A 16,404-nucleotide genomic window follows, 5' to 3' on the forward strand; every position below is an offset into this window, starting at 1 on the left:
CTGGAGGAGCAGGGGCAGTGGGGGGGCTGGGCAGCTCCCAGGGTCTTTGTACTAGGCTGGAAAGCAGCCCCCACCCCCAATAATTTCGGGGAAGCTCAAGGGAGATGCAAGCTTTCTCCTGCTGGGCAGGACTCACAGGATCACCTAGAGAAACGCGAGGCCGGCATCTCCAGCAGCCCCTACACCACCTGATGTCAGCAGCGGATGGCTTTTTAATAACCACCCCATTTCAGAAAGGGGGCTGGTGCCGTCCTTCCACCTGATATGAGGAAACTGAGGCTCGGAGAGCCCGAAGTCCCACAGCAAGAGTGGGAAGTGGGACAGGATCCCAGATCTGAGGCCCTGCTTGGCCTCTGGGAGGGTGAGGGTCACCTTGCTTGCTATGGACCAGGCCACAGTGTGGCTGCTGGTCACTGGCCCCAGGACTCAAGGTCAGAGCCATCACTTGAAAGGCCAGCCAGGTGGCCAGGGGCAGGACTGGCTACACAGCCCGCAGGATGCGGGGCAAGCTGAGCACGCAGGACCCCTTTTTAAAAACTTAATTTCAGGGTGGTGAAAACAGAGCATTGAACCCAGTGTGGGCCCTTCTGAGGTTGCTGCCCAGACCCCGCAGCAGTGAGACCACGCCCACGCCCACGCCCAGGGCCACGCCCAGGCGGCCGCTGCCCACGCCTGCAAGACAGTGTGAAGAAACAGAGAGTCCTTAGTCAGGTTTATTTTCCTCTAATAAGACAGTTCAGCATTTCAGTTTTGCATTCTATACTCTTACAAACTTTAGTTATTAGCATCAGGAACACAAACACATTGCAAGACCTCAAAACACAAATAAATACCAAATAAAACCACACACAATGTACAGTAAACAAAAATATAAAACATAATAATGCTATCAGAAAATCAGACATGTTATTAACGCGGATGAACAACATGATTATTGCTGAGCAATAACTCACACGGTCTTGTTGTTGTTGTTGTTTTCTTAGAAGAGCAGAAAAACAGACGTGAATCACTGGTCGTCACACTCACTTGCACCGTCAAGATGGGTCCTCACAGCGAGCGGTCACCGCGGACGGCGGTTTGTGAAACAGGCAGATTAAATAGAGTCAAATGAGAGATCGGCCTTCTTTGGTCTTTGTTTTGGGTAAGAACTGGACGGAGAGGTGTGCCGGGAAAGAGTGCGATTCTGAAACGTTTCGCAGTCGTGTGCCTGGATTTACACACTTCCTGGTCACAGGGGTTCCTACAGAGGACTCTTGTAGAAACCCTTGGGAATACGACGAGTTTGTGGTTGCCAATTAGGTCACTGGGTTTGCTGTTGAAGGTCACCTTCCTTGTCTAAGGGGACTGAGTTACGGAGCCAACCCCGCAGCCGCAGCTGCAGCCGTCCCGGGCGTCCGCCGCCTCGGCAAGCTCACAACACAGGCTGCGGACGGGGGAGCAGCGAGAGGATGAAATGCACGGAGCCCTCACCCCCGGGGCAGGGGCGCATGCCCCAGGAGGCCTCGGCCTCGCCCCCTTCCCCACTGAGCCTGGCTCCCCGGTGACAGCCAGCACGGCCCCAACACGCAGGAGTGACGACCGGGTCACCTGCCGTAACTGGAGCCTCACGCTGGCCTCCCCTGACCCGGGCCTGGTGGACATGGTTCACTTTGGAGAAACCGCAACTACTGAGACTGGCCAACGGAAGACAGAACCACGGTCTCGGCTGGGAAGTCAATCTGGGTGGCGGACCTCTCCCTCATCACCAACACTCACAAGTGCAAAGGGGCCGCTGGAGCCCCCAGCTCACCTCTGCAGCCCAATAAAGATCTGGTCTAGAAGTAAAAACCAGGACTCACAGCCCTGCCCAGCCCTGTCCAGCACGAGTCACCCTGGGCAGGGGGACACGCTTTGAGCCTCGGCCCTGCCCCGGGAAGACAGCGAGGTGCTGGGGCTGGACACGTCTGTGAGGCCCAGGATGACAGCACAGGCCTCACTCCCTCAGTGCTGGGGGACAGGGGCTGGGGGCCTGGCTGCTGCAGGCACTGGGCCCCAGGGTGTGAGTTGGGGTCCTGCCTATCTCCCCGCTCCCCTTAGCCGGATGAGGGATGACCCACCTCAGGACCGGCTGTTTAAGGGTCCATCCAGACACCCTTTCATCTGCCGATGTTGTCCCCCTGCTGCAGGGTGCTGGGCCAGCCACGGGGGACCGCCACCAAGAGTGAAGGGGTGCTGCTGGTGACGACCATAGGTGTCAACTGGGGCATGGGGCTCGACCCCGGGCAGCTGAGGACCCTGGAGGAGACAGGCTGGCTGTCCCCTGTGGTCCAGGAGAAGCCTTGGAGGCGTCAGATCTGCCTGAGACCACTGGAACCCGCTGGCAGCTGAAGGCCTGGTGGAGGCGGCCAGCAGGGAGGGCAGGCTTTCCCGCCACAGCCCTCTGGGGTCACAGGGCAGGAAGGAGCCGCTGCATCAGGGGTGCCAGGGGCACCAGGTGGCTGGGAACTGGGGTCCTGACAGCAGCTGTCACCATGCCCCTCCTGTCCTCGGCAGTGAGCGCAAAGCCTCGCCCAGGGGTTAGTGCCACCCTCTCCTCCAGCAGGTCTGAGGACTCGCACACATTCCTACGCTACCCTATTACCTGTGAAGCCCAGGGAATGTAAGACCCGCTTGTAAAAAAGGCCTGGGCAGTGGGCCTCAGCCAGGTCACAGCCCTCAGGGGCACGTGGACCCCACTGCCAGCCCCTGTACCCACGCACCTTCACTGCAGCACGAGGCCACGGGGAAGTCGAGAGAGTCGGTTTCTCTAAAGTATCAGAACTTTTGTCCTGTGCGGAACTTTGTCACTCTTAGTAAACGGGAAAGTGCACCCAATCACACCACATCGGACACCTGTACTTGCTGCCGGACCGTGAGGGGAAGGGATGCTCCAGGACCAGTGGTCAGGCCTCGGCCGCAGGGCCAGCACCAGAGGCCAGGAGGAGCAGGGAGCCAGGGGGCGGCTTTCCGACGGCCCAAGCACCCAACAGGTGTGCGCACAACAGTGGGCACGAGGCCACAACCCCCGGTGCCACCAACTGCAACCAGGATGACGCTCCCACACATCACAGCCACATCACAGCCAATTCCCAGCTACCAAAGCCATGTCCTATGGGCTCCACGGGAGGAGGAGGGGCGGCCCTTTGTTCCCCGCCAGGGGCAAGCCCCCCACCAGGACAGATGCTTCCCCGACCCACCCCCAACAGCACTTCAACCCAGGGAGAGAGGGAAAAAGATTAGCTTTTGTTTTTCTTTTTGGCCAGACCAAGATGCTGCTTATTCTAAATCTGTTAGAGAACTGGACGTCGCAGGGATGTCCCTGTTGGTAACCCTGACCTCGGGAAGCTGCCTGAGGCCAGGTAGGGACTGCAGGGTAGGACCAGGCGAGGCCTGGGGGCGGGGACGCCTCTGAGGGAGCGGCACCTGCTCGAGGTCCCTCTTCTGTGAGTGGGGACACCAACTCCCGACGGGTGACACTGGCCCTTAGAACCGTCCTGGGAGTGGAGACAGGAGAGAAGATGAAGACAGCTGAGCATCGTAACCCCAGAGGTCACCACGGAAGCCCGGGGCCGTGTGCAAAGAGGGCGCTTCCCGCAGGCACTGGGGCGAAGGCACGCCCAGGGCGGACAGCAGCACCAGAGACACGGGGGGCCCCGGCACCCACCCCGCTGTCCCCGCGCAACCGTGGAGCCCAGGGGCAGGCGGCAGTCTGAGTGCGCGGCCCAGCTGGCCGGGGGTGGGCGCGGCTTTTGGATGAGGGCACGGATGCGGTGGGTCACGCACTGGTCGTGCCTACAAAGCACCCGTCACGTGTAGCACCCGTCGGTGGTTAGAGCACCCATGAAGCATGGTGCATAGCAGAGGGGCACGGGAGGCAGGGCTCCGGCTTCTAATCACAGTTGGACCATTGAGAGAAGGTAAACAGTGAGTTGAGAAAATGCCGGCGAGGTGGAGCAGACTGGGCCCACGGGCCCTGAGGCCACCCTTCCCGAGGGCGGGGGTGGCACCAGAGGCCGCGGGTCAGCCTGCGCAGCCCCCAGGGCAGCGGTCTCTGGAATGCTCGCGGGTGCCGCTGGAGGGGGCCACGCCTGTGCCTGGGCCAGGCCGCTCACCCTTGGGGCCGAGAGATTTGGGATCTGCGATAATTAGTGGTAACTAACCAGGGGGGCCCCAGAAGCCAAAGACGGAGCTGCCCGGGGGCGGGGAGAGACAGAGCGAGTGGTCGTGAGGAAGCCTGGTCACACGGTCGCCGCCTAGAGTCACAGAGAACACAGGGCTCGGGCCGGGTCGGGAAGCAGCGTGCGCGGCTAAGGCACAGGTACAGATGCCACCATCTCTACACAAGGATGTTGCTTTCGGAGGTCGTGACAGATGCAGCAATGACAGAATGAAGGGACGCCTGCTGTGGCCGCCTCGGCACAGTCCCCCCCACCCGCACACCGGGCGCCGAGCGCCGGAGCCGTCAGTGGCCGAGACCTTGTTGGGACTCGTGGGACACAATTTAAAAACCTGCAGGGTTTGTTCAGAACTCCAAAGTTCAACGAATGCCCTATTTTAGGGTGAAAACAAGTATAAACCTGAGATGATGCACAGCATCCATGAGCGGTTCCTCTCGTAATAATCTGAAGTAGTGTCACTCACTACAACAGGAATCGAAGGTTTACATTTCTAACGAGAAATGACAGGTTGAAGGTTTGCTTTCCTATCACAAGTGATAACCAGTGTTTGATATTTTACATTTTCTTCCAAGAAATATAAGTCTATTGTTTTAAAATAAAATGTCTGCAGTAACAATTATCTTAGAACTTTAAATTAAAAAGTGATTCTGAATTTAGCGACTTCCAGAAAAGACAGAGATGCATCCGGGGTCTTCTGACAAACAAATTATTAAAACAGAGACCAGGTGAGGCCTTCAAAATAGACAATATGCTGTATTTGAAACAAGATTGCACTCTTGGGTTTTAGAACGAATATATCAGAACTGCATGATTATTTCATAAACTCCTCTTTTACTTAACATGCTGACGTGTCCAGCTAGCCCCGGGGTGTGCATGGGGGGGTGTTTTCTGTGTGTTCAAGTTTCAGGAAGAGTCACGGTTCTGTTTTTAGCATATGTTTTCCTCCTTAATGAGATCTTTAAAAATGAACATGAAGACCTTCTCTGAAAGCAGTATTTATCTCGTCGAAGGATAAATAATTCTTCGGTGAAATGTGCTAGTCTATTAGGAAACGTCCCCTCACTGGCTCCTCCTGCCGGCCCGCGGCCGCCTCCTGCCACTTCCTCCGTCCCACAAGGTCCTTTTCTGAGCGAGGACCTTGGTGGAGACAGCGGTTCAAAGCCCCCCAGAGGAGTTGCCTTCTGCTCAATCCATCTCCCCGGAGACTCGTCAGGGATCAGGCAGGTCCGACGTATCCACTATGACTTTAATAAAAATGGTGTCATCTTTGATATACGTCCCGTTTTCAAGCACAGTCTGGGCCACGAAGACCGGGCAGCCAGAGGCGATGTTCATCTCCCCGGTGGGCTTCTTGAAGCTGCTGCTGTTGGGGTCGGGCTTGAATGCGTCGCCCAAGTGCCGCCGAGAGGAGCCCTGGTCCATGAGCATAAGCGTCACTTTCTGCTTGAAGGGCCAGGGAAGCAGAGCGTCATACTCTCCGCGCATGATCACGAAGAAGAGCGACAGGTGCGTCCCCTTCCCCATGCCGTCCCCATTCAGGTAGACGCGGGCGCACATCTTGTAGCCAAAGTAGCCCGTGTAGAAGGGCTGGCTGTACAAGGACAGCGTCTTCCCCATGACGGCCTCCTGCTTCCGCCGCTTGTAGTCCCGGATCTTCCAGATGAGCACCCCGTTGTAGCTGGCTGTCTCCAGCACCTGGAAGCGCAGGTCCATGTCTGCCAGGCGGATGTCGTGCACACTCAGCATCTGGTCGTGCCGGCTCAGCTGGGACTCCAGCAGGCCTGGCGGGCGAGGAGAGGGGGCGGAGTCAGTGGGGACCAGAAAGCGGGGAGCCGGCCCTCACCAGCATCTGCACTGAGCACAAGAAATCACCAGGGCTCCCGGCTGGCAAGGGACAACCACTACACAGACATCCCGATGTGGGCCTTGGACCCCTGGGCACCCACAGCGACCGCTGCTGAGACCACCAGCGTGGGGTCCTGAGCACCTCACGGCGGCATCCACGACAGGGAGCCCTGCTGGGGGCTGGATGGAGCACTCGTGCCTTCCAGCCTGAGGCTCGGGGTCGGCTGTGCCCTGAGTGTCAGCTGCTTAACCCAACCCCATGTTCCTCTCATCATGAATCCTTTCACATAAACATTCAGAGTATTTCTTCAGCCCCCACGGTCAGGCCCAGAACACTGCCAGGTATCAGACACCTGGGCTGAGCTGTTGGTGTCTCACCTCACCTGCTTGTCACCCTTTGCTCCCTGGGCCTTCATGAGCACCCAACCAGCAGGCCCTGCCCTCCACCTGGCACCCAGCCCACAGGCCTCGCAGGGAGGGAACAAGTCCTCGGGACCCATTTCTTTCTGCCAAGGGCACCTCAGCCTGAAGCCTGCCCCCTGGGCACATGCCACACTTGTATCTGGGAAGTCCTGCTCTGGGGCACCATGGGCTGAGTGGGCTGCCTACCCCACGAGTCCGAGCAACAGCACATACCTGGGGTCGCAGGAGTCGTCCAGGAGGCATGTCACCTGTCCCAGGTCCCCCCAGACCGGCCCCAGCCCTACCCACCCACCCACCCGCACCTGTGTTCCGGGCTGCCTGCCCTGAGCTTTTGTCCACACTCTCCAGCTCAGTCACACGGTTCTGCAGAGACTCCACGCTGCTCTTCATGCTATCTGCTTCCTCCCAGCTCTGCCGGAAGGGGCGGATCTCTTTGTCCAGCTCTTTCAGCTTCTCTGCTTGGCTGTCAATCACTCGCTTCCAAATCAAAGGCATCGAAAAAGCAAAACACAGTGAGAACCTTGGAAATGCTGGGCCAGTGCCATCGGAAACTGCGTCAGGGCGGGGCAGGCAGCAGGGCCAGCCCACAGCCCCACACCTGCCCACACAGGCATCTCATCTGACACCCCGTGTATCTCAGGCACGTAGGTAACGAGGATCCCTACTTCCCAGAGGAGGAACCCAAGGCACAAGAGGCAGGGCAGGCAGCCCCAAATCACTCTGTCCTAGAGTCTCAGGTTCAGGATGCTGGAGGGACACCCATCGGGGCGGTGTCCCTAAAAGCTCACGCCATCTGCAGGGGCCAAGCAACGTAGGCCTCTGAACTGGCTGCCAGGCCCAGGGCTGGGAGCCGCCCTGTCTCTATAGCTGCAGAGAGCACCCAGAATCCTGCCTGGGCTCCGGGAGAACCGCCACCACCGTGCCACCTGCTCCAGAGACCCAAGCGTCTGCACAGGGCCAGCAGCAGGGAAGGGCCCTGGGGTGGGTTCCTTAGACCCTGGGTGAAGCCAGGGGGCCAAAGCCTAGGCAGGTGGGTGGGCAGGGGTTGCTTCCGCCACTGCTCTGTGCTCAGTGCCGCGTGCCTGTCAGGCCACAGGAACTGCTGGTCCCCACGTGCTGTCCACAGCGAGGTGGACTTGGTGCTATTTTAATTTAGATAATTCAGAAAATCTTTCTCCCAGAAACACACAGACCATTTACATCTCTAACAGGGACTGGAGGGAGGAGACAACAGTCCAACTGTGGTGCCCGCCTGTTCTGAAGGGCCAGCCTGCCCACTGCCTAGACGAGACGAAGCTGGGACCTAAAGATTTTCACTCTGAAAAGAATTTGCATTTGTGAAACGAAGCCTGCGGAGGCTGGGCAGTGCACCCCGTTAAACTAGGGGGTGGGGCGGGGCCAAGCTCACTTCTCCTTTCGAGAGACTATTTTTAAACCTTGGGGGCTGTCGCCCACTGTGAGGAGCAGGTGTGGCCGGTCTGGATCACGTTCTGGGTAGAAGCACGGTGCTCCTCCTTCTCTTCCAAGGCCTGGCCTCAGCTGACACTGAAGCAGTGAAGGCGGCCCTGCTGGAGGGCAGCTGCGCTGAGGGGGGCCCTGTGATTTACTTCTAAATGCACTCGGCTGGAGGCACATCTCACCAGTCCCCAAGTCTGCCTTCTGGGCCCAGCACCCTCCACAGACGAGCATCAGACCCAGAGGTGCTCCTGGTAAACTAACTGTTCCCATGGGCTCTCCCTACTGAAGCGGCACCTGACTCAACAGGGACACGAGGGTTACAAAGGGGAGTGAACGAGACCCGTGGCAACCGTGACAGTCCTGAGTGAGGCCCGGAGGGAGCCAGGAGCTGCCGCGAGGCCCAGGACAAGCCCCAGTCACTTGGAGCCTCCTGCACCCACCCCCTCCAGCCCAGGTGAAAAAAGGGTGACACTGAGCTGCCCCCTCCCTGACTGACGGGTGCCTGGGGCAGCGGCCTGCAGGCATGTGGTCACCTCAGGGACAGAACAGTGGAGTCTGAACAATGAGCTAAGGTACTGACAACAAGGCCCTGGCTCCCTCCCAGGACCACGGAGCCAGCACGTGGGCGCAGGGGCAGGCGGCCATGCACACACACATGCACACCAGCACACACGCACACACACACATGCACACCAGCACACACACGCACACCAGCACACACGCACACACCCATGCACACCAGCACACACACCCATGCACACCAGCACACACATGCACACCAGCACACACACGCACACACCAGCACACACACGCACACACCAGCACACACATGCACACACGCACACACACGCACACCAGCACGCACACACACATGCACACCAGCACACACGCACGCACATGCACACCAGCACACACGCACACACACACGCACACCAGCACACACACGCACACACACACCAGCACACACACGCACACACGTGCACGGGCACACACATCCACTCAGACACATACTCACACAGATGGGGCTCAACCAAATCAGGTATAAGGAGCTCCACACAGCGAGGGAACTGCTATTTTTAAGTGACCTTTCATCTGTGTAGCGGCACTGTTTCGAAGCAGAGCGCAGGCCTAATCCAAGCTTTCTCTGCAGACACAGCAATGGTGATGTCATCCTGAGGAGCAGTCTCCCCTCAGCCATGCAGTGTTCTCATAAGAATAAACCTTAAAAGCAGGTGTGGGACTTTATCAGGAGAAACTAGTTCAGGAGCTGAGACACCGGCGCAGACCACACACCACGTAATAAGCCAGGGCAGGTCCTGCTCTCAGAGCACCGGCTTCTGGCCGGCACAGCACACTCTAGAGCTAATGCACCTGCCTCATCTGTCTCCCCGCACCATTCGCCCCAGGGGATCCACGAGACAGTGCAGGTAGTGCTCATGGCCTGGAGCATGCTCCACGTCCTTCCCGCAGACCTGAGGCCACCAGAGCCATGGGTCCTCCCTAGGCCCTCCTGATAACGGGACGTTGGCCCTAAGTGCACACCCAGGCTGCCTTTCTAATCAGGAAAGAGGTTTAAAAAGTCAAATATTAAGGAACTACCCTTCCTGGGCCAACAAAGCTGACACTCTCAACTTCCACTCCCTGACTTGTCTTGACTGTCTGACTGCACGCCATCCGTGTGTCCAGGGCCAGTGGGAGCCCTGTGCTCAGATGCGCTGCTGGTGCCTTCAAGATTTTAGGGTCCACGGGAGAATCAGACCAGGAAGGAGACCGTACAGAGTGTGACATGCCTGTCATCGCCGGGGGGTGGGGGTTCTGATGCACAGGGCTGGGAGCACCGAGAAGGGTGGGGGTGGGCAAGGCTCCCTGGAGAAGGTGGCACTGACACCCTCTCTGAGGGGAGCCAGTCAGGAACGGCAGGTGGGGGAGACCTATTCCTCTGTGCTGAGGAGTCAGGTGACACAGTGGCCAGTTCTATAAGGGTTTCTGGCCACAGTATAACGTTTAAGACAAACTCTTCTCTGGGCAGCTGGAAGGGTTCTGCGCTGAGGAAGGAAATAACACAGGTGCATGTCTGTGCCAGGCTGGGCTGCGGGTGGGGGGCCTGCAGGGACAGGGAGGAAGCGCCTCCCTCAGAGCTCGACAGCAGGCCTGCGGCCTCGGGGGTTTCTAAAGAAAGGACAGTCAGAGCCTCTCTCCTCCTGGCCAACCACCAGCCACCTCCCGGTGGGGTCAGAGTTCCACTGTCTCTCCCGGCTGGATTCTACCTGAACCTCCAGGGACTGGGTTCTGCCTCAGCCTCAGCAGGTTTTAGGGCCTGAAGCCCAGGAGATCATGAGCTGAACCTCCAGTTGGGTTGGAGTCCTGTGCAAATACAGCCTGTCTCCCCCATGGTCCTCTCTCTGGAGGACACGAACAAGCTCCAACCCTAACTCTACCCCTAACCCTAACCGCAATCCTAACTATAACCCTAATCGTAACCCTACCCTAACCCTAGCCCCACCCTAACCCTAACCCTAACCCTCTCACCTCGCAGCCCTGCAACCTGGCTTCTCCCTTCTTAGATCTCATGGGTCTATTCAATCACAAAGTTTTAAACTATAAACCACACACAGTAGAACTATTAGCTCTACAGAAAAGTAACAAAATCCCAACTTTCCTCAGTGGGATTAGAGGAAGTGAGTGCAGAGGGAGTCTGGAGGTTGCAGATGAGGGCATCTGTGACCTTGTTATTAGGCTCCCACGCTTTTGTTATACACGATCCCACTACTCATCTGTTCTTTCTTCAGCGGTTGATATTTTTAACAAGTGGTAATTTCCTCGGCCTTCCCATGAGCCCTGAGCCCCAGGTCAAACACAGCAGCTCCATCTGCAGCAAACGGCTCCCCTGCTCCCCAGGTAGGTGAGGGCTGGTGGGGACAGGCCCGTGGGGACGCCCTGACCACCGTCTCCGGGGCCTCAGCAAAACGTCAGGACTTTCTGCAAGAGGCTTGTTGGTGTTTTACGAGACGCTGTACTTTCTGGCGTATTCAACACTAAGGACTTGTATCTTCCCTAATACAACCTAATATTTCACTGTGTTCTTCCTCATCTCTCAAAGTTCAGTACAAACGAAGTTAACGTAATAAATCCCTGTGTAACCCTGAGGCACTATGACTAGTCTCCAATGTTAAAATGGGGGGAAAGGCATTCCTAAAGGTGCTGTGACTGAGCTATGAGGAAGATTCTCTTTTCCAGGTAATTTAGGGAAACACCCTACGTACAAGCACTAAAAACCACTTGGCAGTGTCCTGGAGTTACTATGACTAACCAGAGTGGGAGCAAACGGCTGCGCAGACAGCAGCCACAAAGGCAACACGCTGACAGGACGGGGGAGACCTGCGTCTGTAACAGGCGAGGAGCAACACTGTACCCAGGCCCATCGCATGACCGCCTCCAGAGCAGCAAAGGGCTGGATCCAAGGGAGTATGTGGGCCACTGGAAAATTGGGGACAAGAGTCTGGCTTCACTTCACTTTAGGAAGTGGAACTTTATACATAACTACTCATGAACAATATGAAACCTTAAATAATAATAAAAACAGCTAATTTTTAAAATCACGGGCTTTAAGGCTTGTTGCACCAACAGCGGATCAAAGGCACAGAGAGAGGGGAAAGGAGGGCAAGAGCCCTGGCTGGGCCCGCGCTGGTCCAGGCAGCAAGGGAGACCCAGCACCTCCCTCTGACAAGGGTCGGGGCTCTTGCTCACACCGTCCTGGGACGTGCTCCTCCACCCTCTCATCCAGCCACAGTCCTAAGCCTCCTACCTGTAAATGAAGTATTTTGGATTCGTTATTTCGCAGCATCTCCTTTTGTCTCTCAATTTCGATTTCAAAGCTGCATATCTGATTGTGCAGACTCTGTATACTCTTGTTTTTTTCCACACTTTCATTCTGCAGCAAGGACACCTGGGAAAGAAATTCTTCAATTAAGCAAACAAAATGTGGTTTTAATTTAATTAATAACAGTTACGATAATTAAATTTCCACAATATAGGCCGCTTCTTAGGTCACTGGAAGGAGTCCCAGAAATAAAAAATCCCTTCACACAGGAAACGGAAGCTCTGGTAACTAAACAGGGAACCCCACACACTGCTCCTCTCGGCATCTCTCCGGGTAATTAAACGAGATGAGGCGAACTGCAGCCGCTGAACTTCCAGTGAACGGGGCGTTTCCCAGGCTTTGCTGAAAACGAATAAATCTTTTACCAGACAGGCTTTTAAACTCTGACCAGGACACACACTCTCACATGTCACCCATCTGTCACGTGTGTGCATGCGTGAGTGCACCTAAAAAGCAGGTGTCACAAACCACCCTTGTGCTCATCACTCACAACACATCTTGATATTTTATATTTTATTCTGTTTTTGCTTAAAAAAAAAATGCTAGTTACAGCCCACTAAACTATTTCACATCTACCACTGGGCTATACTCTACACTCTGAAACTCTCCCAACACAAGGAGGAAGCCCGATGAGAACAGAAAAAGACAGAGACACGGGCCGCGGCCTCCACGAGCTCGGCGCACTCACCTGCAAGGCCTTGTCAGTCCAAGGCAGGCCCAAGCCCACCTTCGACTTTTTCAAAATCTCTTTCTGAGAAACAATTAGCTCCCAAGAGCCAACTTAGATGGGCCTAAGGCACCCGGGGTGAGGATCAGAGGGCAACTCCTTCAGGGCTTCGCCGTGAGATTTCTGTATGGGGCAGCTGGCCCCGAAAGGCCGCCTTCCCCCAGGTGTCTCCGCGGGAGCGGGCGTGGCTGCCAGGTGGAAGCCGCTGCGCACTCCCACGGCTGGAATGCTACCCATGCCGGAGGACCGTGGTGATGTCACAGGGGTGACGGCCCGAGAGCATCTCAGAGCAAAATCGGGTGATGAGAACTGATTCCCGAAAGTGTCCCCTTAACAAATAACCAACACAGACGTCCTTTCTTGAGGTTACAGGGCACTCCTCTCCGGCTAGCACAGGTGGAAACAAGTCCCAGGCTCGCTCTTTACTCTCTCACCAAAACAGATCCCGAGCACACACCAACCCTTCTCATAAAAATCTTGTATCTCTAAGAATTGCGGCGACTTTTTCTGCAGCAAATCGCTACCTGGGGATGCTCAGTCTCACGTCAGAGAATGGCCCTGTGTGAGTCAAACTCTGATTCCTTTACTGAGGGGCTTCCCTGATTCAAACCTATTGCTATTTATTTACATATTTTATTAGAAGAACCCAGCCTTGTGCCTGCAGACCCACTTCCACTCGTCCATCAGGTAGACGTCACGCACAAGGTCGACCTGACAGGTAATAACCCACACAACAGGTGAACAGGCCCTCATCCTTCCGAGCACATCCCCTCCCTCTCGAGGTTGTCCCCCCTGGAGATCATCCCCACCCCAGCCTGTGCTGGAAGCAGCTACACTTCCCTGTTCCTGAGCCTCCTGCAGCAGAAGATGTGGATGGTGCTTTCAAGTTCAGATTTTACAAAACATTTTCTATAGTTTGACCACAAATGTGAAGACCAGAAAGACTGGTCTTCACATTTGGGTCAGTTCTTAGAGATAAAGATTCCTGCTGAATCATCTACACTGAGGAGAAAATCCTCTGTAAGAAATTACAAGTATCGCCCAGCCGGGAGTGGCTCAGCGGTTGAGCGTCGACCCTGGGATCCAGGCAATCAGGGTTCGATTCCCGGTCAGGGCACATGCCCCGGATGTGGGCTTGATCAGTGACTCTCATCATTGATGTTTCTGTCTCTCTCTCACCCTCTCCCTTCCTCTCTCGGAAATCAATAAAGATATATTTAAAAAAAAAAAGAAATTACAAGCATCTCCATTTGGGTCCAGCCTCTACTTTGGGCCCAGTGAAGAGAAAGAGCACAGACAAGACTGCATGGGGCTGAGGTCAGCCGGCCAGAGCCTGACAGCTGGGGTGGGGAGGAGGGGGGAGAATGGGGGGCTGGAAAGGGCCCACTCAGACGGACCGAGTTGGGGGATGGATCCCTGAGCAGCACCCAAGGAGACTGGTGCCTCTAGTGTGCCCGAGTGGCACCCGTTGCACTGCAGACACTGGGCGTGGCCGGCCAGTGACAACAAGTGAGGCATCTGCAGTGAGGCTGCCGTGGGCTGGGTGCAGGCCACTCTGGCACGTCCCGGGTCCCCAGTGATGAGACTCTTCTCTGTAAGGGGACTCTGCCCAGGTGAGGGAGAAGGCACTGATGGGAGGGACCTCTAGGCGCCCTGCAGGTCTCGGCCCGGAGCCACCTGGGGGACTGCACCTCCTGTGATGGTGGCGCTGGACAGCCACCACCTCGGATGTAGCCAGTGTAGCTGGAGTAAACCAATTTCATTTTCATGAAAGGAAGAACCTTTTAAATGAATGAGAAGCAACATCTATGAGCGACTAACGCCCTGAGGCCTCTGCCTATAATTTATGAAAAGGCAGAAACAGAACAGTCTTCAAAGAAAAGACTTCTAGGAAACTGCTGTGAACACAGCACAAACCCCGAAGCTGACGGGACATCACACGTGACTCCTGACAGCGTTTACCACACGATAAACGGCTCCTCCTTCTGCTTCATGTATCTTCACCTTAAGTGTTTATATTGAAACACTGCTTTAAGATTTAATAAAATATTCTGATTTAAAATCTCAGACTCTTTCAAGAACATGAATATTTTAAATCACCTGGATTTAACTGCACTCGAAACGAGGCCGGCCCAGCTGCTCTGCCCGTGCAGGGCTCCCCCTGCCATTCTCAATGCGAGTGAGCCCGGCGTCTGGTTTTTACTTTTATAAATAAGCTGTATGGAGAGATCCTACGACAACTCCTCCATCAACGCTCAGAGGTTCTCACCTTCCCCTCTGAAGAGAAGGCCTGGCCCAACAGCACCCCACGAACCAGCTCCCCAGAAAGGGCTGCTGACAGTTGAGCCCCCAACTAGCCCCTGAAGGGCAGCCGGGGTGAATGAGTGCCTGGGGAGGGGACCTGCTCAGTGCCCACCTCCCACGTGCCAGCTGAGAAGTCAGTGGAGCAGAGTTGACATGGAGAATCCCTCCTGGGTTGGGGGCTGGCACATTTTCTGGAAGGGCCAGAGGGTAAGGATTTGGGCTGTGTGGTCCTTTGTCCTGACTGCTCCAATTGGCTGCAGCTGTGACCAATGCAGAAAGGAATGGGCCTGGCGTCCAGTACGGCTTCACTTACAGGAGGGGGAGGTCTGCAGTGCGACCATCCCCATCCCAGAGCAAAGCTCAGATAACCACATGTGATTTCTAAAAAGCACACATACTTGCTTACAACTGAAAGACGGAGCAGCCCTGGCTGGTGTGGCCCGGTGGCTGGCGCGTCGGCCCGCACACCGAGGGTCAAGGGTTCGATTCCCAGCCAAGGGCACGTACCTGGGCTGCAGGTTCGTTTCCAGCCCGGGTCAGGGTGGCCGTGGAAGCAACCAGTTGATGTGTCCCCTCCCTCCCTCCTTCTATAAAAGCACCTTGGGTGGAAAAACATCCTTGCATGAGGATTAAAGAGAAGAAAGAAAAATAGAACAAACACAAACATCGTCATTTACGCGTGGAGAACGCCAAGGAGAATTTACTTTTACGACCATCTCTCAATGCTGTTTCTCTTACCCCTAAACCGTTAATAACTATAAAAAAGTGTTTCTTCTTTAAACAGCCGGAGGCAGCTATGAAGAGCGAACAGAGTGGGATGCGGCATGATACCTTTTTCTCTAGGGAGTTGCTCCACTCCTTCAGCAGGTTGACATGCTGCACCGCGGAGCTGGCCTCGTGGGCCTTGATCTGCTGGTTTGTCCCCTGCAGGACAAAGGTGAGAGCATTAAGCCAGTGCCACCCCAGTGAGCAGAAAGCCTAGCAGACGACCTGAAGCAGCACTGAACGAGAGCAGAGCCTGGTTTGGGGGACCTGACCGGGACTCCCGAGCCTCATGGGCAGTGCCCAGCGGCATACTGCACTGCGAGCGGGCAGGAGGCTGGCAGCCAGCGGCTCGGAGAAAGGGCTCTGCAGCTATACAGAGGCCTCAAGTTCATGTGCTTCACTCCTCAAACTCATCAAGGGCCTTCTCGGCTAAGTTTTGTACTTGTAATACCGAGAAAATAAATTTCAGATGTATCATTTTCGTTCCTTTATACATTTTTTCATTAAAAACATAGCATCTTGGAATTGCTTAGACAGCTTCAGTTACAGCTAGATACTGATGCAATAATCTAGTGAACATGTCATCAGACCAGGATTCTGAAGAATTCATCAAAATATTAACTTAGTAGTGAAGTACACTGTATCAGGAAATGTATCGCTCCTCACTGCTCTAAATATACTTAGAAAGTTACATACAAACATACACAATCTACAGAGTACATGAGATGTAGACCATCTCAGTAACAGATGCAGGAAATAGTTCTTTACATATTTAGGGAAATAATTGTATGAAAATATAATTTGTT

At 55.4% G+C, this 16,404-nt stretch overlaps 1 protein-coding gene across 4 annotated transcripts in view; it reads right to left on the reverse strand.

Moving 5' to 3' along the window:
• Positions 1 to 699: 699 nt before the first annotated feature.
• The window catches only part of TRAF3 (TNF receptor associated factor 3), a 101,756-nt gene continuing 86,051 nt past the window's right edge, over positions 700 to 16,404 (reverse strand). For all 4 annotated transcript variants that reach the window (XM_087818081.1, XM_087818090.1, XM_087818096.1 and 1 more), the window contains exons 9-12: positions 15,665 to 15,757; positions 11,728 to 11,868; positions 6,767 to 6,941; positions 700 to 5,977 (exon numbers count right to left, since the gene is read on the reverse strand). In XM_087818081.1, the coding sequence (XP_087674207.1) occupies positions 5,406 to 5,977; positions 6,767 to 6,941; positions 11,728 to 11,868; positions 15,665 to 15,757 (981 nt within the window). In that variant the 3' untranslated portion in view covers positions 700 to 5,405. The remainder of the gene's footprint in view (positions 5,978 to 6,766; positions 6,942 to 11,727; positions 11,869 to 15,664; positions 15,758 to 16,404) is intronic.

Source organism: Miniopterus natalensis, chromosome 1 (genome assembly GCF_054644295.1).
Source record: "Miniopterus natalensis isolate mMinNat1 chromosome 1, mMinNat1.hap1, whole genome shotgun sequence".
Classification (NCBI taxonomy): Eukaryota; Metazoa; Chordata; class Mammalia; order Chiroptera; family Miniopteridae; genus Miniopterus; species Miniopterus natalensis.